Source organism: Camarhynchus parvulus, chromosome 2 (assembly GCF_901933205.1).
Source record: "Camarhynchus parvulus chromosome 2, STF_HiC, whole genome shotgun sequence".
Classification (NCBI taxonomy): Eukaryota; Metazoa; Chordata; class Aves; order Passeriformes; family Thraupidae; genus Camarhynchus; species Camarhynchus parvulus.
The window spans coordinates 6,503,188-6,528,923 of NC_044572.1; the positions used below are offsets into that span (position 1 = coordinate 6,503,188).

A 25,736-nucleotide genomic window follows, 5' to 3' on the forward strand; every position below is an offset into this window, starting at 1 on the left:
TAAGTGAAAAAATATTGTATCCCTTTCCTGCATTATTCCAGTGCAGTACTCAGGCTGGAAACACAGCACAGGAGTCCTACCTACAGTATTCCATCAGCAAAAGCCACCCTTAAATTCAGAGGAAAATAAGAGTGCTCCTGGTTTGCACTAATCCCAATGCATGTACATTCATACATGCGAAAGAACTCGGCACGAACTGCTAAAACCAGACTGATGTTGTAGGGTTTAATGTCTTCCATCTACAAGAATCTACAATTATAAAAGTCTCATCTTCAAACTTTACAGTACATTTACATTAGCAAATACCCCACAGCTTTCCTCACTCTTCCACTTCTGTACAAATCATATACAATAAAAAGTTTTGGGTTTTCGTTGTACAAACATCATTTTACACTTTAATACAGGTGAAAATATTGTCCTCTGGCACCTCATTTCCTCCGTGGTGCCTGTGTATGACAGGACAGAGCACTTTCAATCCATGCTTCCGAAATCTTCAGGTCAAGTAACAGACTGGTGAACAGGGCACAGCTTCTGCAACTCTAAAGTTTTAAATAATGAGAAAAATCTCCCACTTGTTTGTATAACAATCAACAGTTTATTAATGGATATGGTGAAATTTTAGCTATCCACCAAAGATGTGTAAAAAATTGTCATGAAAGTAAAAATAAATAAAGCTGTTTTTAAATCAGTCTTGTTTTACATTTCAGTTCAGAATGCAACATTGAACACAAAACTGTCATTGAAGTTTTAAAGAAGTCTACCGATACCCAAATTACAGCTTTTATGACAAATCTAATGAGAACTGAAACTGATTTGGTTTTAGGTTTAAAGACTTTCACATTCAAATACAGTGTCTCGTTTAGCACAACACTTCCTTTGACAGTGATGGGCAACAGTGATGACATATTGCTGTATTTTGACATAAGGCACTATGATATGAATATGCCATACACTTGCCTTATGCCACATATATCCATTGCTGACCAGTGACTTCTGTCAAATACAAAATGAAAAAGTTTCAGAATACAGTGCATTTTAATGAAGGACATCATGTGAAGTCTTCCAGCAAATGTTTTGAAGACATTTTGAAATACGAGCCTACATTTTAACATAAGCTTTTGTCATGCTGCTTTTTTTGCGACATCACTGGGGGGAAGAGACTCATCATCCATCACTAAGTCCCAAAACACATTCTCAACCATCCTGCTCTGCTCCACTGCAGTCACTGCTCTTGAGACAAACGACCCAGAAACTCTGTTCAAGTTCTCCTACAAATGTTTACATTCACAGCAGTCATTCGCTCTCGTTCCCCTTTTGTTTGGCACCTGGAACAGAAGAGGAAAGCAGCTGTCATTTCCTTGGCCACACGCAACTGGAGCAGCTCATTCCAACTGCTGCAACTTTCCCATATCAAATTACCAAAATCACACTTCTAAATACAACATTTATAGAGAATAAACTGCAGGCTTGCTAAATGCCAAGAGGCCCGAGACCATCACTGCTTTAATTTCACTGCTAAGTTGAAGAAACCCTTCTGGGAAGTTACTCCAAATGCCTTTGAAGATTCTCCCTAGCACATAAAAAAAATTTGTTTAAAAACTCCCAACTAAAAACCCACAGCCCAAACCTGTCCCTCAGCTTAGAGCCAAGCTTAATCACCCTAACAGCCCCCAGAAAATGAGTCCTGCTTGAGCACAAACGATGGAAGAATTTAGTTTAACTACACTTTGTTGATGGAGCCATTTTTCCTGGCTCAGAGGCAGATTTTGCTTACAGCAGGGATCTGAGAGACCTGTCCAGCAGGACTGTGCAGCATCTCACCTCTTCTCCAGATACTCAAACATGCTGGGCAATGACTGAACCCTGTGGTGAGCTTGGATTCAGCATCCAACTCTACAGAATAAGAATCTCTTGCCAGAAACCTGGAGTTGCTACTTGTAATGTATTATCAAACACTGAAAGATTCATTAAATGTTTTCACATCACAACTGTTAATTTTTTCCCAAACACAGGCTGGTCTTAATTCCTGCCAGTCAATAAATTTTCCTTTCCATCTGTGAAGAGAACTGGACAAGTGATTTATCTGGTGTTGTTAGGAGCAAAGTCACACTTCATACTCTACAAATCAGATTTACATGACAGACATCCTCCCTGCACGAGACAAATTCTAGCCTAAAATTGGGCATTTGCCTGTGGAAATGCAATCTGATGCTTAACTGCTCCCCCAAAAGCCTTCCCTCACTTCCTCTCTTGCAGTGGCATAATCCTGCCCTCTCTGTTGTTCTAACCCCTGTGCTCAGTACCAGACTGTTCTGTGGGCAGGTTCAGTGTGCCAGGCTGACTAAAATGCAGCTTTTTTGCTGGCTCAGTGAGTTACAGCAGCTCAGGGATCTCAGAGCATGGTGCTGCCCCAGAGTGGGAGCAGGAACTGCCCTTTGCAATAATTCCAGAGCACTTTTAGCTCGGCTCAGAGTCCCAACTTAGGTGTCCATGTGACTCCAGTACAACAAAGCTCTGGGTTTGTCAGCACCCAAATTCATCTTTTCTGTCTGAACTTTGCACCATTAGCACTAAAATCTGCTCTGGATCCTTCTACCCTCCAGGCATGGATGAAACTCCCTCCTCTGCCAAGAGTGGCTGCTTGTCTTTACACCTCCCTCTTCTTTCCCCAGGCAAGGATTCCATTTGACCCAGACCTCTGGGCTGATTTCTCAACCACACTTGCACAGAGAGATGGGTTCCTTGCTCTGCTCTTGCTCTTCCAGGTCATTAAAAGGAACCAGATGTACTGACACAACACCTCCAGCAGTGAGGCTGATTGCTGCTCTTCAGAACAGAAATATTTCTACTTAAACAAGGTACATTACCTTTTTTTGCTTAAAGTCTACAGAGGAAAAACCACTTTTATGTAATTATGTTATCCATCAGGGCAGGTAAGAGATTTCAGTTAAGCTCACATATTGACTTTTTTGGATTTATTTGAAGTATGTATTTGGTTCTATTTGTCTATCTGAAGTATGTATCTGGCTCTATTTGTCTGATTTTGAGGCAAAATGCTAATAATCCTCAAGATATTTTACCTTCCTCACAGAGCCAAAACAGGGCTTTGCTTTACTTCTTGTGACACTGAAGTAATTTATGAGGTCAAAGTGAAGTTACAATTAAAAACATAAAGCCAGTTAAGAACTTGGTTTTAACAAAACTTAAAACCAAAACCAAACTAAACTCAGCCAAACCAAACCCTCACAACCAAGATAAAAGCAGAAATAAACCTACTGCTGGATACTTTTGTTAAAAGGAACCTGGTCATGTTCAGATTGATCACTAGAGATCTAACCTGATCACAAGGGAGTTTAATACTGGAAGAGTCCAGGAGGGCTGAGGCTCCATCTCTGACTTAAGCTGTGCCAGCCAAGCACAGCTGGACAACAGCAAGGCTCTAAAAAGCGATTTTTTAGTGGAAATCACAGCTGTGACCACACCTGGCCAGAGTACAGAAACTCAGAAGGTGCCCTGTTGTAAATGTTGTCTATACATTCAGCTTCATTCACTTAAAATATTAATCAAGATTTTTTTTTTCCCTAGGAAAGATATATGAACAGCAGGGACATTCATAAAGCTTCTGCATGCCCTCCTCAGTGAACAGGAGACTGGCAATTAATGTCAATTAATGTTCTGTCAGCTTTTTTCCTGAAATTACTTGTGCATTTAAGAACTATAATCAGTTAGAAAAGCTGAAAATCAGACATTTATCACTGTGCAATAACTGAAAGCCAGCAGGGTGTGCACACTCCCATGGCAAGGGCAGATCCATACCTGCAGGTGTGAGTACCAGAGCTTGTAGGATGTCAGAGAGGGAGATGATCCCCACAATGCTATCAGCTTCATTCACCACCACCAAACGATGAACCTGCCAGCAGGAGAAGAGTCTCAGATATATTGACCTGATTTAAAGTAGGCAAAGCAAAGAAAAACAAACAAAGGAACAAACAAAACCCCTAAAGTAAAGCAGTATGAAGACAAGCAGGAAAAAACCACCCAAAATGGTTCAAAATGTCGGGAATCTCACAGCAACACAGCCATGCCTGCCCTACATAAATGAAAACAGTGCATGTTTACAAGGCACACAGCTGGCTGACTGAACAGAATCTGATGTGAAGTGACAAGTAAGTCTAGATCTAGGTCTTGAAAATACTTCTGTTCTCAAAATGTGGCACTCACATCAAAGACTTTTCCCCAAGTTACAGCCTCTGCCTACCTCAGCCTGTGGTCTCCAAAAAATTAAATGCAGTAATAAAAATGAGGATTCCTTCTGAAAAATACTTCCTCAGCAAATAGACACAACACTAAAACTTGTTGTATTTTGACACCTCTGAGTTGGTTTTAACTTAATTTTTCTCACAAGGATACACAATGGAAAGTGAGTGCCAGATTGGCTTTAAAACAAATTGTTTTAAACAGATTGTTTAAGACAGAAAAAGGATTCAATTTATCTATGCAAATAAACACAAGGACACAACTTGGAAGAAAGATTTATCAACAGTAAGACCATATTTTCAAACAATGATCTTATCCTTACAAACCTCTCCTATGGAACATTTTACACCACAAAATCTTTGTGCTAACTGCAGGGGAATTAGGTGGATACTCCTGTATACTTACAGGGCAGAGCTAACTGAGAAAAGCCACTGCAGAACCAGGGAAGTGTCTGTCCTAAGTTCAGAGCCTACTACATGTTCACTTTTACCCAGGTGAGTTATCTCTCTTCACCATTAAGTTGAGAGAAAATATTTTATTTTTGATAAAACTACGCTGGCGATATTTTAAACAGGTTTGTTCATTTCTGCTTATGCACATATTTGATAATTTTATTCCTCTCTCAGTGTAATGAAGTCAAGAAAAATGGACAATGTTTCATTTGTTTAATTGCTTGTAAGATCAAGCAGTTGTCTGGCAGCTAAAAATAGCTGTGTAGTAGTTTTGACTGACTCATTTTTACATGTAAGCTCACTGTGTTTGGACTGAAAGAGAGGGTAGGAGTTGTTCTTAAAACACAAATGTCTAAAGCTTCTTAAGATAGTAATAAAATAATCCAAGTTTGAAATCTGTGTATCAGGAATGCTAAAATTACTCAGTTCAGGAGGAAGCTCAAGCAAATGCAGAAAGTTACAAGTAGAAATTGCCTAATGAGGTTCTAAGGGCTTCTTAACAAAGTGGAAGTTTTCCTCATATCAAGCATATGTCTGGTTACAACCCTAAAAAAAAAATAAATCTTGTAACTTATGAAGTTAAAGCATCTAAATGGAGCTGATCACACTCAGAGACGACTGAAATTGGGAATATTGATTTTCTTCTGCAGAGAAGCCTTACAGGGGAGGAAGACCCACAAACTTATTCAACTCTGCATGTAAGGAAGTTCCCAGTACTAACAAACAAGACAAACAGCACCAAAAGAATGGACAGCACAGAGATAAAAATTTACAAGAGCAGTTAGTGAAGGCTTCTTCACAAGCATTTACTTTATGGCCCTATTTGACTGCATTTTGGGAGAGCAGTGCAGGATTCCATCATGCATCAAAACAAGTTGCACCCAATAAATTTCCTGAGCCAAGCTATAAACTGGGAGTTTAACAAATGATTTGTCTGCAAAACTTATGACAGGCTTGGAAGAAACTTGGGTATTATTATTATTTATTAATATATTACACTATAACATATTATTATATTATAATAATATTATAATATAATATTATAATAATATTATATTATAATATATGATTATAATATTAGTATCATTATTAATATTTATTAACTAAACTGAAAGCTTTGCATTCAGTTTAGTTAATAAAACAGAAATGCAAATAACTGAATATCATTATAGGTGTACTGTGAAATATTTTGCACACCCCTATAAGCATCTAACACCTGAGTCTATACAGCAGACTGAGTTAAATATTAACTATTATAATTATTAAAAGGTAATTAGATAACTTAAAATATTTAATATAATAAATATTATATTATGAAATATAATTATTAAAACATAATTATTAAAAATACTTTCACCAAGTAATCAAAACAACTTAAAGAGGATAAATTTGTACTGTTTATCAGTTTGATAACACAAATTGTAACTTCTTATGCAGGGACTCACCTCAGCCTTCACTATTCTATCCACAATGGTCTCCAGTGTTTCCAGCATACTGCACTTTACAACACCTTCAAAATACTGAGAGCGGTGCTGCAGGGCTTGTGTCACTGTGATATCTAAGTTATTATATGTTTTTTCAGCAGCAAGATTCTGCAAAAAAAACAACAAACCCAGGTCACATCAGACAGCTCAGTACTTAGTAACAAAGCACTCCATAAAGTAAATATTTTGGCATTGAGCAGATAGGCATTTCTGGTCTAAGCTGAGTCCATTCCAAGTAACACATTAAACAAAGCAGATGCTCTTCAGCTTCTGGGAGCTGTCGAGCACACAGATGATGCTGAACACCATCTGACACCCTGGGTTCATTGATAAAACTGGGGAGATGCATTAGGCCAGTGAAAATCTTACTTTGAACCTCATCTTTGGCTTGGTGTCACTCATCCTGCTTTTGCCATGAGCAGCAAATGTAGAGGTGAAGCTCTTCAGCTCTCACACCACACAGAATATACAATTCCTTGTTGTTTGTTTATCATAGGGCTGGGGAGGCACCAAGTGTTCTGAACACCACCCACAGAGTAGATGTCAGTGGCTGAGAGCTAAGTGCAGAGCGAATTCATTCTTCACCTTCCTAATTTGTGGGCTCAAACTCCCTCTCCTGGGCTCAGCTGGTGCTGTCATTCAGTGACAATCTGTGTGTCTGGGTGTATTTTAATAAGTACTGAAAGAATAATAACAATGAAACCCCATCCCCACCACTAAAAGGAAGAGATTAAACGAATTTGAAAGCTGACATTTTTCACTTTCATTCTAAGAACAGGATCATGCCTGCAGTGAGAGGACTCTGTCCAGACCTGCAAAAGCTTTCTGTAGGTGAGACCATTGTGGTATTTTAGAAGTGCTGGCACACCCTGGCCTACTGATTTTGCTGCTGAGGCACTGAAGGGAGAACAAAGAGAGAACTTTTAAATGAAAGCACTGGACCAAGCAATAAAATTAAATTATATTTTGGCTAGAAGATACTCGGGTCAAGTGTTTTGATTGAATTACACCAAACGTGACAAGACAGGTTCAAGGTGATCATGAAGATAAAAACAATTTTAGTTAATTAATTAAATCAGGTCCTAATGAAGGACATTGAGAGGACATAAAAAGCCTCTGCAAACTGAAGTCACCCTACACACAATAACTGGTGGAATATAAAGTTATTCCTATGCATCATTCCATTCCCAGGCTTCCCCAATCAAGAACCTAAAAATTAATTCAGACCTCTTAAAATGAGAGAAATCTATGAACTTAGCCAGCTCCACACACAGGCAGAGCTTCAACCACCAAGCAAGGACATTAACCACATGGTTAAAAGTTAAAAATCACCATCTTGGAAATTCTATGTTTATTGGAAGATCAGATCCATACACTTCAAATTACAAATTTTTTTTTCTTCTTTTAAAGCTGAAGATCAGGTTGAAGCAGCCTGAAGAAATCTAGAAGCTCAGAGGTGATTATCTTTTAAGAATAGAATCTTTTAGATTCTTATCTAGAATTTAGATTTATTTAGAAACCTAATAAGCAAACTAGGACATGCGAGGAAGACCCCAAGAATAACCCCAATCAAGAGATGCCCTAACTCTTTCCCATATTATTAGCTGTGTGCAAACAGTTATATCCTACAAATTGTATCTCTGTGGTGTGGACTGTTTATCCAATTCCCAATACATATTTTTTTCCCCCAGATAAATGATCCAACATCTCTAAAAACCCAATTTGCTGCCTCATCACTTAAAATGAGAAAAGACGTGAAAAACATAAGGAGCCCTCTTCCTTTTGGTGTTTTTCTGAAGAAGAATGGGAAATGAAGGAAACATGTCCTGCCTCAAAATCTAACACAGTTACAAAATAAACTGAAACACTGAATCCACCAACTGGGAAATTTCATTGTCTTTGACACATCAGGTTATTCTCTCTACAGCTACTGCCCATTCCCCTGACAAGCTTTTATGCAGAACAGGATCTTACACAATAGAGAATCCTAAATAATAAAGACAAATGCCCAGAAATGACAGGCAGGAACAGTGACATCACAGAATTTTCAGTATTAAGAACAATATTTGCAGCCAGAGATGTTTATAAGCTTAAAGTATTTCTACTTGGGACTGTCCTCCATTTTACTGAATGCCTTCTAGGCAGTGTTTCAAACATCTGGATTCCTCATTAGTGCAGCTGGTTGGTGGCAACCTGGGCAGTGAAACCTCTAGAAAATAATGTAGTTGTTAGATGCCGCCATTGGAAAGCAGGTGCACACAGCTGGGAGGGGACAGGGATAAAAAAAATATATATATTTCAAGTTTCTGAAAGCCATGAGAATGGAAAAGCCCTTGTGTGACCGTGTTTGCAGGGGTCCGAGGATGAGGGAAGAGACGAGGATCTGACTCCATGTTTCAGAAGGCTTGATTTATTATTTTATGATATCTATTATATTAAAACCATACTAAAAGAATAGAAGAAAGGATTGCATTAGAAGGCTAGCTAAGAATAGAAAAAGCAAGAATGAATAACAAAGGCTTGTGTCTTGGACAGAGAGTCCGAGCCAGCTGACTGTGATTGGCCACTAATTAGAAACAACCACATGAGACCAATCACAGATGCACCTGTTGCATTCCACAGCAGCAGATAATCATTGTTTACATTTTGTTCCTGAGCCCTCTCAGCTTCTCAGGAGAAAAAATCCTAAGGAAAGCATTTTTCAGAAATATCATGGCTACACCCTTGCTCTTAGAGGCCGGTAAATCGTGGCATGGATCTGAGTATGCAACTGGAATCTGGAGGGAAATCCTGGATTAGATCTAAAGCAGAAGGAGGAACACAGATGCAAGACTCAAGTCAGAGACACAAAAGAATGGGCCAAGTAGTTTTTACATCACTGAGGAGGTCAAGCTGTACAAAGTACTCAGACTGCACAGAGAAATCTGCATTCTCTCTGAGAACAGACTGGAGTGGCAGCAGCTGGAAAAAGGAAATCCTCACTCAAAAATAGAAACCAACAAGAACAGAACAGTTCAGCTGTGAAGGACCTGCAGTGATCACCTGGTCCAAGTGCCTGACACTGCAGGGAGGGACAAAAGCTGAAAAAACATTTTATTCAGGGCACTGCCCAAGTGCCCCTTGAGCACTGACAGCCTTGGGGCACTGCCCACCTCTCTGCGAAGGCTGCTCAGTGTTCAGCCACCTCCTGGCAAAGAAATGCTTCCTAAAGCCCCATCTGAACCCCTGCAGGGTGGCTCTGGACCATTCCCTCATGTCCTGACACTGGATCCCATGGAGAAGAGCTCAGCACCTCATTCTCCATTTCTGCTCCTCAGGAAGCCCCAGGAGCAATGAGCCCATCCCTTTGATCCCCCCCTCTGGGCCAGATCTTATTTTGGGTAACATTTGGGAGCAATAAAAGCCTGTGTGCAATAGCACTACTAAGGATACTTAAATAAAAATAGTAATAAAAAACATTATGTGCAGGTTGAATTGGATCTCTTTCATTCAGTTTGTTAATTACAGCCAAAGGAAAAAAAGAAAACTGTCATATTAACAAATTAATTTGCAAACTTGCTTACTACATGTATTACAGACATACTACAAACTTACTACATATATTACATATACTACAAACTTGCAAATATGCTTACTACATATAAAATATTTGATAGAATTTAAGAGATATACTTACTATTACATCAAATTTGGAATAAATATCTACAACTTTTCCTAAAAAGAAAAGAAAAACGAAAGTTAACAAAAAGAAAAACGAAAGTTAAAGTGCTTAAAACACTTTATCAGTTTTCTTGCTTCCTGCTTTCATCTGTTAGAATTACAAGAAAGAAATGACAGGTCAAGAAGGAAAGACTCAAATACCCCCAAAAACCAAACAACCTATCAAAAAATAAAATTCTTCCAAGCCCATCAACCTTCACTTTGCATAAGTATTTCTTTATATTTCTTCCCCTTTTAAATGATTTTAATTTTAAATTAAACATTTAATATTTAATAATTAAATTATATTTAATTATTTAAATTGCCTTTTAATTTTTTTTTACTTTTTCTTGTGTTTTCCCCTTCTTCCCAGCACCAGTCCAGAGCTCAGCAGCATTTCCCTCCCCACTTTTGCACCCACCTGACTCATCCACCACAGGCAACGCCGATATCCTTCGCTCTACAAATATATTCAAGGCTTTAATGATAGGAGTGTCTGGATGTATGAAGGCAATGTTGTGATAAGTTCCTATTCCAAGTTCATCCAGATTCTTCTTCATAAAGGCAGGCTTTGGCATCTCTGACATCTAGGGGAGTCAGAAGGAATGGATTTACATTCACCCATCCACCTGCAGACTCCAAGTGATGGTTACAGGTCACTGCAGTTTCCTGATACCAGATTAATGCAAAACCCAAACAACCCAAGGGGTTTCTGTTCAAAGCAGAAATTAAGAAATTAAATAACTGTTCAAAGCTCTAAATTAAGACAATAGAACTGGGACTTCTGCTCCATTTTTGTTGTACTAACACATCACTAAAGCTGGAGATCCTAAGCTATGTCATTCCCACTAAAACTGCAGAGAGAAGATAGAAAACATTAATGTGAATATTTATTTTGAACTCTTGTTGCTTTGTTTGGCCCCCTGTTCATTGCTGTGACTAACATTATTACAGAGTAATGACAATCTCATCTCTGGGAGACAATTCATTTTCTTTTCATGTAAACAAACTCCTGAACCTGAGGAGATGTTCCAGAAACAACAGCAAATTACACCAACAGACAAGTCCTTGGTGTTCAGGTTTCTTTAAAGGAGTAAAACAAAGTAAAGGTAAAGTATAGGCCTTATATCAAGCTTTAATTTCCCTGTTACCAATAAAAGATACACAAAGACACAATGAATTTGGAAATTCATTATGAAATTTCTGCACTAAGGCTTTAATTACTTAATTATATCAGATGTCTACTGTGGGGAACAAATCAGTTAAATACAGCATAGCTTTAAATACTTACAAAAAGCTGGAGGAACTTGAGGATTCTTTTATGGGTAAGTATATAAAGTGCATTTCCACTGACTGGATCTATAACTGGCAATCTGTGGATTTTGTTTTTGATCAACGAATATACAGCATCAAAAAGGCTGAGGAGAAAAACATTTTGTTTTTTTAATGAATTCTAGCAAACAGCAAGTAAAGCCAAATGATACATATGCACACATTTATAAACCCACATGAAGTCTATGTGGTAATTATTTGCATTATCTTTATGCTATAAAAAACAGAAGTTGAGGGATTTCAAATTAACTTTTGCAGCTTTTTGCCTTGCAACACATGAACAACTATATATGCTCATGGAAATCTAAATCCATTAAGAAAATGTCATGGAAAGTTCATTTTGTGGTATAAAGTATAGAAAAAAGAATTTCTTTACAAGTGTAAATTGTTTTTCCAGCAAGTGCTGTGCTGGCAGTATCCCTGCACTCAGAATGGGTCTGTTAATAGACAAACTGTGAAAAATGGAGTTCCTGCACCTAATGAATCCCAATCCCAAATTTCTGTAACATGTTCTACAAAGGGCATTTTTATGGCTACATGCATATATGTGAATAACCCCAAACAATTACCTAATAATTTCACTGAATTACCACTGGAGATTGGCAAAAAATTATCCTTAGGAGAACTAAAACATTCCCATGCACTGCAGACTAGGGTTGAGCAACATTCCAACCTGTGCAAGTCTGCTCTTCTTGCAAGTGACACTTTTATTTTTTCCCTTGGTGTATTAAGACCATGATAAAGCAGCTGACCAACAACTGCAATACATTAGCAAGTAAAAAAGTTTGTAAAGCTCTGATAAACACCTACTTGTTGAAGCAGGCTCCTTCCCATAGACAAGCTGCGTGTTCTGAGTCCAACACAGGGATGGAATTTAATGTACACAGAGCCAGGATTCCCCCACTGCTGCAGACCCCACTCCTGAGTGAGTGTTTAACAATTCCCAAGTGCTGCAGTCTGACAACCCAAGCCCATCTCTGGATCAGCTCTGAAGCTGACTTGCTGGAACCTTTTATAAAAGTTTTACTGCATCTTCTTTATGGCAAAGCTGCTTGTGCTGCACTCTGACTGAAAACAATTATGGCCATTTTGTTGTCTTAACAATATTATTTGCAACCTGCCACCATTCAAAATATATCCCTCATGACTGAATTAAATTACTTATTCATAACTAAATGGTAATTCCACTGAGGATACTGCATATCATTACTCCAATGTAATCACTGGAGCTCCCTTCACCAGGGCACAAACAATCCTCGTCCACAAACTGAAAGCAAAACCCAGAATTTCACCCTCCAGTTCAGCAATTCAGTAGTGCTCAAGATTTAAGAGATCAACTAAATCTCCCTCTCAAGTTATTTAGTAAATAAGGCATAATGACAGTTCAAAAACTATTTCTTTCAACTTCCATCAAGAAGAAAAGGACAGTCATTTATATTTCAAGAAACAGAGCCTTACACTAGAGCAGAACAAACCACAGAGATACTGTATTTCCTTCAGTTAAGGAAAGTTACTTCTCTTAAAAAGGACTTTAAGTTTCTGTGACTGCTGAGAACAAGACAGCTGAAGGGCTCTAAGTGTTTTGATTTTCATGAAATAAAGATGACCTGAAGGGTCATCCTATTGGCTGGTTTGCATTCTAATTTTGACCCATGTCTAGCTCATTTACCAGAACAGTTATGCTGATAAACCACAAAAATTCAATTTAAAATTCCCTTCTTAGGATAATCAAAAGTCCTCACTCACAATAAAAAAAAGCTCTCACCCCTTCTTGATTATATTAAAAGACAATCTTTCTTTATTGTACTGTAGTTTACGAAACAAATTGTTTCTTCTTACATATAAAGAGGCCTTAAATTCAGAGTTGAGACAGAGTTAGTGTATTTCAAGTTAAGCAGAGTGAACAGTGAAATCCTACCTTGCATCTGGGGAGATGTTCACTAAAGGTTTAAAAGTCTCTTGTAAATAAAGCTCTGTGGTTAGAAAATTAATAGACTGTTACCACTTCAAACGAAAACATCAGCTTTTTTATGAAAGCATCTCATGAATTCATTCATACAAAATTAAGTGGCAGACAGCAATTTACAGTTAGTTATTCTACCATTTATGCACAGTGCTCTATATTGACATTAAAAAGACATCAAATTTAAAAGCAGGGGTAAGCTTGATACCAGCAGAGGTCACTGCAATTACAACAAATAATCCTTTACTCCTGCTGGTTCTGTGAGTGTGTGTTGCACACAGATACCTCCATGGATCACTCCATGGGACACACACTGCTTGGTACATGGAGCTGCCTCCCTGCATTCAGCACCTCTGGGCACACCCAGAATTTTGCATGAATTTCTGCTGCAGGGTACAGCTCACTCAGGCACAGTTCTGTTCATTCCCACTCCACGTGTGTCTCACTCCACTGGCTTCTTTCCTTTCTTAAAGAGCCATGAACGAGGGGCAAAGTGTTACACAGTCCAGACCACCAGACCATAGCTGTTCCAGGTAGAAAAATAAGGAATAGGAGCCAAAAAAGCTTTTACTATTTCTGTTTTCATTAAAAAATATATGGAGAGAAGTCTATTATGAATTCAAAATCCACTATACTGAAAAACATCAGAACCTAGTAAATTATCAACCAAGTAGTAAATATTCTTACCCCTCCAGGTTTCTATCTTGTGCTCCTCCAATTCATAAATCTGAACCTACAATGAGTAGATGGAAGTTCAACTTGAAGTAATTTCGTTTTAAATCTATCATTAACATTGTAAACATCTGAATAATTTTATTTCACTGCTGAAAATCTAACAGGGTAAGAACAGTCCAACACAACATTTCTTGTAACAAGGAAAAAGGGTACAAACCTGCCCCTAATGCAGAGTATAATTCTGGATTTGTCATTTCAGGTCAGGAAAGCCTTTTACTGGTCCAGGTCTGAAGTCCAGGTATTTTCTGGACTCAGAGACATCACCTCAGTCATTTTTACCATCTTCAAACAACCACCCAGGGTAAACCCTTGGGGGATTCCTCACACACCCACACCAGTAAAAAGCTTACACTGATCACCTGACTTCTTAATGCCATCAGACTAAAGTTACCTGATCATTAACAAGTAAGAGCATTTCTTTTAGGGAGAAACTACCTGGATGTTCCTCATCACTCAGTGGTGGACAGTATCTAGCACATGAGCAGCAATGTGCTTCATACTGTATGCCCTGATGCTTTCAGGAAGAGTGATTAAAATGCTTTAAGAATGATATTTTCTGCATAATTTCACCTACTAAAACTAGAGAATTCCCTGATGTAACATTAATTTATTTCTTTTTCTTACAGAAAGCTGCATCAGTCACTTAAGTCAGATATTGTTCCTCCTCAGCTTTTATTTCCTGCTGCCAGTTTAAGCAGAAGCTACGAACAGGACCTCAGACAATGTAAATGAGTGAGAACTCATTAGGAAAATCTCATGGAAAAATCAGTAATATTGATGCAGAGGGTCATTACAACACAGAAACAATTTTAAAGAAGTTACCAGTGTGCAAGCACTTTTCATTTGTTCCTCCCCCACTCCTGGTCAATCCCCAGGGAGAAAAATAGAATTCTTTAACATGAAGAAAGGACAGTGCACCACACTACTGGCAGCTGATGAGAATTTCACTATTAATTTCAAAAAGTAACATGAGCTTTAAGAAGCCAAATACATCAGCTGTCTGCTCCATCCAACTGTTCTTGATTTTTTAGCTAGTAAAACACAGTACATATGTTTTAATTGGTGGGGGGGAATTGTGATTTGACAGGAGCAAGAAAGGGATGTAAATGTTTGTATAAACATGCAAGCTAGAGAATTTCATCAACTGACTGCCAATGGGAATTTCAAATTACAGTTAATTGAAGTCAACAGATCTCAACTGATTGTGCAATTCAGCCATGTAAGTAAAATATTTGCATATATTTAACTAGTTTAACTTGTTTATTCTATACCATCACTCCAAGAACAGTAATTTTTTACAGCATCCAAGCCTCTGTAAGTTACCATGCAAAGACTTAAATGATAATGATAATCATCATAAACCTTTCAGTTTGGTGTATCAGTCTTTGTACTGTATATCAAATGATCAAATTATAGCTTAACATCATACTTACCATAGGAGATTTATAGTATCTATGCAGTATGTTAATGAAATCTGTAATTGTTAACATTCCTGTAACAAGTGACACATTAAAAAAAGGTCTTTAGATATATATACTTAACATCTAGAACTTTCAGCTATTTTCTCAATTTATATTCACAATATATAATATGTTAAATGCATATAAAATACTACTGGTATTGGACTATTTAACAGTGGGATTTCAAAACCATGTCTATTCACTTTCACACTGACACAGTGCTTCAGAATAAAACCACATTTGAAGTAATATTCAATATTATAACCCATGTGCTTCTCCTCAATTTCAATCTGACTCAAAAAACCCCTCGAATTCAGACCATATCCACCCCCAAGAGCATGGAAAGAAAAGAGGGGGTTCAGAACATCTTTCCAAGCTGGAGAACTATTCTTGTCTTTCATTTTCTTTTTGAATAAGACACATTCTCATTATGTACTTGCCAAGTCAGGCAGACTCCTAGACTCAAATGAAGAAACAGTATAATACATTTTTCTTGACTACTACTTATTACAGAACTTCATTCAATCATTTCCATGGTAATCTTTAATGCCTGTATGGAAATGTGACTTTTCAAAAGAAAAAAATACCACATCCATTGTATATATATATATATTTTAAGCACCAACACCAAGCTATGTAATATAATATTGATGATTAGTTTAGTTACCTGAAAATATTAATCTTTTTTGAGCTTTCAAGTTCTAGATTTGAGAAGATGCAATTGCTCCACTGTTTACTACTCTTACATCTAAACTGAAGAAACTAAGAAATGGGGAAGGGAAAAATTAATCTGGAGGTCAACTTTAAATCAGTAGAGCTTAGTTACAGACAGAACATGAAATTAAATCAAATGAAAATAAAAAAACACAGCACTCCTATGGTGTATTGCAAGACTGCTCCTCCCCACTTGAATTTAAAGTATTTTAACAAATGCTTTATTAAGTATCTACCATTCATTTCCAGGAATCCTCAATGTTCCAGATCACAAGAAATACATATTTGTCACTGCCACTGTGACCCATTTTCTAACTAAAAGAGATCTAGTTTTGGAAGATTATTGTTGTGGTTGTGTAATTAATAATTATTGTGTAATTAATGACATGATTTTTAAAAAGCAGTACACAGATCTAATGTTTTTCACCCAACAGAGATGAGACATCTCTGTAGCTCCAGTTCTGGTTTTAGAGATGCTCACTGCACTCACTGAGCAGAGACACCCTCCTACTGCACTTATATCAGGATACTGGGATATTAAATTATTCTCTTTATAGTTCCTCTTTTCAAATTTTCCTTTCTGTGACCATTGTGTTTATTCTTAAATACATAGTGAAGTGCAAAAATTAGAGACTGAATTTTAGAAGGTTGGGACCTAAAAGAAGTATCATGATTTTCTCAAGGTACAGCAATGCTGTGAAAGCTGGCACCACTTCACTCCTCACAAGGAGGGAAAAGAAACTCTCTTTGCCAATATTTCTCTAGGATGTTATGTGATGGCCAGGCTCAGATCACCTTCTGGAACAATAAAGCACCTTGGAAATTCAAGTAATCCTGAAAAATGTCAGAATTACTTACCTACAAAACTCTGTTTTTTACTCTCCCACAGTGGAGCTGCTCTCACACCGTTTGCCACCAAGGCAAAAAAGGCTTTCTTTACCTGAAAAAAAAAACCAAAACCAAAATAAATTTCAAATTTTTGCCTTGATTTAGCATACCAACAGAAGAAGGTTTCCCCTTTCACCAGGAAAAAACCCAAAAGCACTATAACAGGTAGCTGGCATTCAAAACAGAAGAGAAACCACAACGCCAAACAAAAACCCTTCAACCTTTACCTTTTAAAATGGTTAAAAAGCTAGAAAAAGCTTAGCAAAACTAGATCTGTTTTTCTTTTATTGTGTGAATATTCTAAATTAAAGCTTCTGATACATCCATAAACTAGAGAGGGCCTTCAATTTAACACATGGAGACTGTGCTATGTTCTAGTCAATGGTTACTATAGCAAGTTGTTAAAAATACGAGATTGAAGCAACAGCAGTGCCATGCCCCCTACAGCTTTTAGACACCTGATTTAGACAAATTTAAAAGAGTTTGATTATTCTAAATATGACTGAAAGTTAAAAGAATTACTTCGACTGTTTTGCTGCTAAAGAAATCAACCAAGTACTTCAATTTTTTAATGAATGAATCCTCCCCAGAACCAGAGGTTACAAGGTCATGGTGTCATTCTGGAAAGAAACACTTCCCTGTGAATTCTGGTTCCCTGAAAATGAAGGACTCAGGCACTGATACATCCCAAAATCCTGATCTGGTGATGTGCTGGAGTATGACATCCTTCCTGTCCTGCCCACACCCCCAAACAGTCTTCCTATGGAAAACACAATACAGAAGTGATGGTTTTGCCCAAATCCTGACCTGGCACAAAACCAATCTTCATTTCTGTATCCATGAAATTTGTCCTTGGTCCAAACAACACAGAATTGCAATTGCTGGATGACTGCAATCTGAACAGATCATGATTTCACATCAGTATCTGAAAGGTCTACTTTAAATCAGGTGCCAAGGGGATCCTCTCTACATCAGATTAACAGGAATAAAAGGGCTTCACAGTCATGGAATCAGCATCCAATAAAGCAGTGGCAAGGAAGGATGTAGGCAGTGATCTGTATTTCTTGCTACATCTATGCAGCCTGACTGCTTCCTCCCTGAGCATGAGAAGCAAATCCACCCTCCAGACATCAGCAGATGGCAGATCTCAAAGCTGCCTCCTGACTTTGGAGATCCCATCTCACCAATGAACAGGAATAACCATCAGCCATCATCCCATAACTGCACTGAAACTGAAGAAGCCACATGGGGAAAAACAACAACAAAACCCCAGGGCCACAAGTAAGACTAAATCCACAGGATTTATCTAGAAAATGGTTAAACAGAAAGGTGCCAGAGGTGTTCAGCCACCCTGCTGAAACAAGGAGGAGTCAGCCTAAACAAATATTACCAAATCCACCACAGGAGCATCCTAACTCGTGAGGAAGATTGAAACCACAAAGAAACCCTCCTGGCAAGACACATGAACTGTTCCCACACAACAGCACCACACTTTGAGTTAATGCAGCAAAAGCAGGGAGCTATTTGGGGAGGAGATACAAGACAGATGTGAGCTCACACAGACCAGCTCCACCTTGGGGCAAAAGTTCTAACAATTCTTCATCATAAAAATGGGAAAGGACCTCACACTGCCTGAAACATCCTGAGCCATCACACAAGGTCAGTCACTGTCAGCTCATGTCCTCAGTCTTTCACAAGAGAAAAAGATGTTCAAGGCTGGATCAGAGCCAGAAGGGAACAGCTAACCTGTTGAGGCCAGGGAGAAATAGCTTTCTCCCAGATAGCAATCATGCAACACAACTCCTCCAGCAAGTTCACAAACCCTGTAATTGATAACCTGGAAGAGAAGCATGCCTCTGGCAGAAAATGTGTGGAAAACCAACTACAGCACTTCAGGCAATCTCCAAATTCCTGCTACTACTTCTTTCCCAGACACAGTAACAGCAAAGAACACCAGCCAGCACCAGGCTCAGATGGGTGAGACAGCAAGGTTGATATTTCAGATTCAGAAAAGACAGTTCAAGAGAGAAGAGTTCCAAAGATACACTACTCAAGATGCTGAGCTTGTAGACAATCCAGAAGGAAAAGAAAGGATTCTTCAAAGCATAAGTTCCTGCCCTGACCCGGCTGTTTGATTTACTTGCAAGTTATTTGCCTCCAAGAATCACAAGCATCTTCAGTTAGGTGCCCAATCTTGTCTAGCTTTAAAAGACACGTTTTGGAAAATCTGAACAGATAAAATCTGCTGAACAGATACAGCTACTAAGACAGCTCAGAATTAAATCCTTCATAAAAGACAAAGATTTTAGCTTAAGCACTAGAATATTAAACATTTGATGTAATAAATCACTGAAATTTAGTAAAGAAATACTTAAACTCAACTCCCTGGGCTGTCCTCCTAGACCACAGCTCAAGTGACACTGCTGTTGTTGCCTTCAGCTGTATTGTAGGAAGTGTTACAAGGTCACCTTTTAAATAATGTAATAATGCCATCAAGTTCTTAATGCCTTGTCTCTTGTCTCTTATTTAAGTAAGGTAATTACAAAGCAAAAACCATCTTCATTCTTATTTGCTAAAACTGCTTGCTAGTGCAAACAGATACTCATCCTGCAGTTTCTGTGGTTGACCAATTTCAGCTGCCCAAAGTACTGCTTGGTGGCCAGCCAAGCACAGGGCTGTGGAGCTGGGCTTCTGTCCAGCACTTTTAGATGTTTCAGTGATGTTCATGCAGAAAATACCCACAAGGACCTTGCTTTCTGATGATACATAGTTAGCAGCCTTTGAAGATCTCCACCATGTCCCATCTCTGGACCTCCAACAGCGTTGTTGATTCTCGAGCCCACAGTGCTGGACTGGCCTGACCTTCACAAACCCATTGTTCAGCAGCCTGAGCCCATGGGTTGTTGCTGTTCAACACCATGTGCAAACACTCTTTAAACAAAGCACTTTTGTTCTCATTAACCATGTCCTAACACACACAAAATGAGACACTAAAAATGGGATTTATCCTCCCAAATTTAGTGGTTGTTCTGACATTTACCCTGACCTTGCACATTCACCCTGACTTCACAGTCAGCTGGGGCAGGACACACCAGCCCTCCACAGGGATTAAGCTGCATCCCACAGATGCCATCTCCCCCCCACTAAGATGTCTAGACATTACAATTAGAAGAGCAATCCTACTTTATGTGACTGTCTTCTCCAAGAATCTGCCCTTTAAGTAGAAGAATCACATTTCAGCAAAAACACAGCAATTAAATCCTAGATATATCACAGATCACCTCAACAATAGCTGCTGTTCCACTACACTGAGCACAAGAGGAACAAGCTTTTCCTACTACAGGAACTCATTACACTGTGGATATGCTGAATAAAAGAACCAATTTAGGTTAGACACAGCCTCTGGAGGTCACTGTTCCTGCACACCATTCAAACATTTCCACTGCAAGCCTGAAGGAGGACAAAGCCTCTTCCAATACAACAGTCATTACCAAGAAAGCAAGAGACCCAGACATAATAGTCCTGTTTACCAGGTAGAATGTTTGGAAAACCTTGTCCCTTACAGTCAGTGAGCTCCTAAAATAGCTGGATTACTGGGCAGTGAAACCAGGAACAGGGCTAGAAGATTGCACCAGACTGCAGAATAAATTTTTCCTCACTGCTGGGAAACACTGCAAGGGACACTCCTCCTTCCCAGATACCAGGGATTTTACAAGCCCTTGCAGAAATGCTCTCCCCAGTAAACATCTGGGAATGAAAGAGCCCATCTGAAAGGAAAACTGAGGATGAGCTCGTTTCCAAAAATTCAGTTGTTGTACAACACTCACGTTTGTTTTACCTAAGACCGTGTTGTGGAAACTGTAACTATGTCCATAAGTAACCAGTGGCTTCAGACTTGTCTTCCAGGACTGCCCCATAAGGCAAGGAGAGTGACTGCTGCTGTCGAAATATTTGACTTCATTTGCCTTGCAACAAGATTCCTGTCCTTGACAAATGGTTGTGAGAAAAGAGCTGTCACAGTTCCTGGTGCTAAAGGGTCAGAGCTGAGCAGAGAATCCTACTGAGCTGAAAAACACAACTCAGCACCACTGCCTTGTGACAAAATTCACTGAAAAGGCTCAAAGGTGGCAGAAGTAAGAAACAAAGCTATGGAACACCTTCAGATATGCCAGCACCAAGCCAGAGGATGATGCAAATCATTGTTCAGTAGCATGGACAGCATTCAAAGACCTGCCAGAACTTCTGTGGAGTGGCTGCCATCAAAAGGCAGGATGATAAATGTTTCTGTGTTTCACTGGATAAGCCAGCACCAGCCACTTGCCTGGAAAGCCCCTAAGTAACCCCAGGAAATGTCTATTTTATCAGATCACAACAGAAAGGAAGAAGCTCCCTCTTGCAATCTCTGGCACAAAGCTCCCATAAAAGCAGTACCAGACCCAGCTGATCCCTGACATTTTTATCATCTCTGATTCCTGATGGATGGATGCTCTAAGTGATGTAGAACATTCATCATTTTCACTGGGTAACTTGACAAATTCCCAGCTTATTTTTATTCCCAACTATTTGTAAGGAGTACAAAACTAGAGAGGACAAATACCTCCAAAAATACACATGCAGACCAGAGTATCAAACCCAAATCTTTCAGGCAGCCCCTGAGAAACAACCACCCCTCCTAGCACAACAAAGTACAAAGTTTGACATATAGTTGAAAGGAATTTACAAGAGGAAGGCATCCAGTCTTAGCAGACTTGGTAAGAGTAGCTGAAGAACTAAAGGAGAAGGCTGGATTTCTACACCAACACACTCACATTTTAAGTACCAAAGCATGGAGAGGCTTCTCCTTGCAAAGGGGGAAAAGTTTTATAATTTCAAAGTAAAACAGCATTATCTCTATCTCCACAACATGAGCAATGTGGCAAAGTCAGTTCAGACACAGACTTTGTTCTCACTGTTAAGAACGTGAAGGTGGAAGAAAAAGTTACTCTGAGAATTCCTTCTTAAGAGGCCAAACACTCTCATTTCAATACTTCTTACCAGGCAGGAAGACACACAGGTCTCTGTTGTAACAGGAAAATCATCAGGGCTCTGCTGCAACCTTTGCACAGCATAAAACCTGAGCAACCCACACTTTATTCCCTTGGTTCAAGAGTGTGTATGAGCCAAGACTCCAGAATGAGGCAACAGTTTCTAGCCAAACATAAACAGGACTGTGCTTCTTTAAGTAGCATGGCAAGCTCTCAGGCTGCCCAAATCTTAGCAAGTCTCCAAGAGAGGAAAAGGAAAAAACTTCTGCAGGTAAAGCTGATGGTCCTGCTCCTTAAGACAGGTGTGTAACACATCTCCCCAGCTGCTCCCTCACATCACCAGGATTTCAGGCAGTGCTTCCTCTGCACGAGGCTGCCACGTGAACAAAGCCCATGAAATATTCTTTGGGAACATGTTATGAACATATTACTAAATTGAAAATACAACTTTGCCACAGAGCTCTTTGGACAGCCTCCTTCTTCCTTGCTGTTGGCATCACCTTTAAAGGACTTTTTCATATGAGCTAAGTTGGAATACGCCTGCAATCATCCCCAGATCCCACAATTACCATCCTGATAATACAACAGCAGTACAAGCTAAATATTCTCCAATTCCATCATGCACTTTCACTTTGAAGCAATTCACATTGGGAAGCATATTTAACTTGCAATTCCTTTTTTTCCCCCCTTCAAATAAAGTTGTGATGCCCAATCCAGACATCTTTCCAAGTCACAGAGAACTACAGTCCTGTAAAGGAGTTACTTTGAAAAGTTAAAAATCTCTCTTCTGGGGCATTTATATAATTCAGTGTTTTTACAAACTGATTTGCCTGGGGAGACTAAACCAGTATGAAAAACACAACCAACCATCTCAGCATTGTGACTGCTGCATTCAAATTCATTTTCCAATTATTTTTTCTTTGGTCTATGAATTTGTTAGGAGCATTTCCTCCTCACAGGACTATGGTGTCAAACAAAGAGGCTACTTAAGGACAATAAAGACTTTCATCAAGGGACGAGCACTCCTGGACCATATCAAGTAGAATTTCCTCCTTTACCCTGCCAAGTAGATTGGAGAAACACTGGACAAACCTGTTATTAACTGGGCAGCTACACTTGCTTCAACATCTGAAAAACCCCAACCAATAAACATTCACAATCAGGTCCTCTAGCTCAGGTTGAATTTTGGAAACCTTGTACGAAACCTGATCAAAATTCATTTATCTTCTGCAGGTGATGGAAAGGGAGCACTCCTGGGTAGATCATGCATTTCTTATCACCATAGATGAGTAAATTTAAGATGTGATGGTTTAATACCCTTCAGGGCCAAGCCAAACCCCAGAAGTAAAAGGTAGAGTGTTATCCTCAGGTTTAAACTAAGCACATATTCTAGATTTCTCCCCTGGGAGCAGGTGCCATGTCCACGTGCAGAATTCCTCCCTGCACCACATGCCCATGGAAAGGTCCCAGTCCAGCCAAAGGCACCAAACCAAGTCCTGCACTGATGCTCTGTGTCAGTGTGTCCAAACTGGAGCTTTCTGCTGCCAGATTTCACACCACAATGGGCCAAAGAGGGAATATCAGGTAAATGTGGCAGGTAGAGCCAGTGGGATCAGCTGCATGGGGAAGGGCACAGAAATTCCTTCACAGATTAAGATCTTACCCAAAAAGTGGTGATGGGGCAGAGAAGGCAGGAAGAATGATACCAAACACAAACACCTCACCTACACCCTGTATAGAAACTTCTGTAAGTGACACCATCATTCCCACAAAGAAGCACTTCCTATTGATTTTGAGAGCTGCAGGAATTAAACTCCTATGCTTGTATACCAGCAATAGGAGAAGCTCTGAAAAAACACAAGTCTTCCCATATTATGCTACTGATTCCAGCCTGATCTCAATGAAGGAAGCTTTTATGTGGCTGCTCCACTGCCTCAGCCCACATGCTGGTTAGAAGCTAAATTAGATGATTCTCTTACAGTTCTGTGGGCAGGGTAAGCAAGGAGGGGTATTCACACTGCTCAGAAATGCAGACAGCAGCAGCTTCATCAGGGAGAAACCTCAAGGCCAGCTAAGGAACAGACAGGCAGTCCCTTTGTAGAGCTGGGTGACAGCAGAGCCAGAGTTGGCTGTGTGGCTCTGGGAGCAAACCATACTGGAGCATTATTCCTGGAAGCCTGATTTATCTCATTACTGTGGAGAGAGGCAACACCCCAGTCAAGAATGGCCTGGAGAGAATCAGAATAATAAATCCATTTACTGAATAGAGTCAGCCCAAGGAAGAGAAATATAAATCCTCTTCCATTCTTCTAGCGTTGAATCCATTGCATGCTCTGTAGAAGTTACAAGGTATTCTTACTGCCAGCTTGTCAAATCACTAAGAAGTTTCCAGAAGATTGTTTAAAATATATTTTTTTCGTTATGTGGTAGAAAATTATTAGAGCTCCTTACTAGAGTGACAGGTTCTGACAAAAGCCTGCACTGGTGATAACAACATCTGGTCCATTAGCAACTTAGGTAATTTCATTAAACAGACAGGTTAAATAATTTAACCGAGTCACGCAAAGATCTCTTCTGCATACAGAAGGAAATCAAAGGAAAGAGTCTTTAGGATTCTGAAAGCTTATTCTGATGACTGTTTCCACATAAACATGATTTTTATTAGTTTATGAAGAAGTGCTGGACAAATGCTTTAGAAACAGTTTCAAGGTCATGGCGAGCAAAAGCTACGTATGTTTTATTATTAAATGCCAAATTTACTTGTAACAGGTAAGAACATAATTTAGTCGAAGATTAGATAGAGCTTTTGAGCCAAAGAGAGCTTATGCAAACTCCACAAGACACAGCCACTACATTTGCTAGCAGATCATTCCTGGGACTGCAGATTGCTGCTTGATACAAAGCAGGGAATCCCCATCCAACACTCACCTTCTACACCCCTCTGCAAGGGTTAATTGCTCTGTGCTAGAAAACAAGCTAATCCTTCTCATCTTTGTGTAGTCTGGGCAAAGCCACAACAAATTAATACATTTCTTTCAAGGTCAGACAAAAATCTGGCCTTAAGAAAGCTTTTGGAGTTAAGCTTCAGAGATTGCTATAAGCTAGGTAAGAGGCATTTCCTTAAAAAATGCTAATACAGTTCAGGATGGGGTGGGGAGGGAATGTATTGGCCTCCAAAAAAACCAGATGCATGCAGCAACAAGGAAAAACTGAAATCACATTAGCTGATGTTAGACAAAGTAACCTGGCAGACACAATGTCAACAAAGTGTTATATTTCATTCATCTTTTAGTTAATACAGGGATTGTTTTGTTTACCATCAAAGGAAAAGATCAGATTGCTGTGTCACTGTATGTACCTGACACAGGTCAAAACCAACAAAAAGAGAGGAAAGGCAGCCCTGAGTATCCCCCCAGATCATCTACACACCAAATGACAGGGCTCACATGCTGTGCTGAAGACACAAGCTGGTGACCAATAAATCTGAATTCAGCTCAGTGATTTCCTGAAGTTTATCATAAAAACAATCCAGAACCATTTATATTTAGCATAATTAGAATGAAAAATAACAATCTTAGAGCAGCCCTTCAAGGGCAACCTCCCTAACCCCTCCTAGGGGCTGTGAAGGGTTTATCCTCCTGTTTACATCTCAGGAGATGTGTAAAAGATGAGAAAGTCTATCCACTCTGAGCTGTACACTGTTGCAACTTGCCCAATTCCCCCATCAT

The 25,736-nt window shown here is 39.2% G+C and overlaps 1 protein-coding gene across 4 annotated transcripts in view; it reads right to left on the reverse strand.

The window, feature by feature from the left end:
• Nucleotides 1-211: 211 nt before the first annotated feature.
• Nucleotides 212-25,736, reverse strand: part of PRKAG2 (protein kinase AMP-activated non-catalytic subunit gamma 2) — a 182,427-nt gene continuing 156,902 nt past the window's right edge. For all 4 annotated transcript variants that reach the window (XM_030968488.1, XM_030968498.1, XM_030968507.1 and 1 more), the window contains 10 exons: nt 16,955-17,036; nt 15,356-15,414; nt 13,875-13,920; nt 13,143-13,197; nt 11,184-11,310; nt 10,314-10,479; nt 9,870-9,907; nt 6,155-6,301; nt 3,817-3,910; nt 212-1,325 (listed from right to left, as the gene is read on the reverse strand). In XM_030968488.1, coding sequence (XP_030824348.1) covers nt 1,294-1,325; nt 3,817-3,910; nt 6,155-6,301; nt 9,870-9,907; nt 10,314-10,479; nt 11,184-11,310; nt 13,143-13,197; nt 13,875-13,920; nt 15,356-15,414; nt 16,955-17,036 — 846 coding nt within the window. In that variant the 3' untranslated portion in view covers nt 212-1,293. The remainder of the gene's footprint in view (nt 1,326-3,816; nt 3,911-6,154; nt 6,302-9,869; nt 9,908-10,313; nt 10,480-11,183; nt 11,311-13,142; nt 13,198-13,874; nt 13,921-15,355; nt 15,415-16,954; nt 17,037-25,736) is intronic.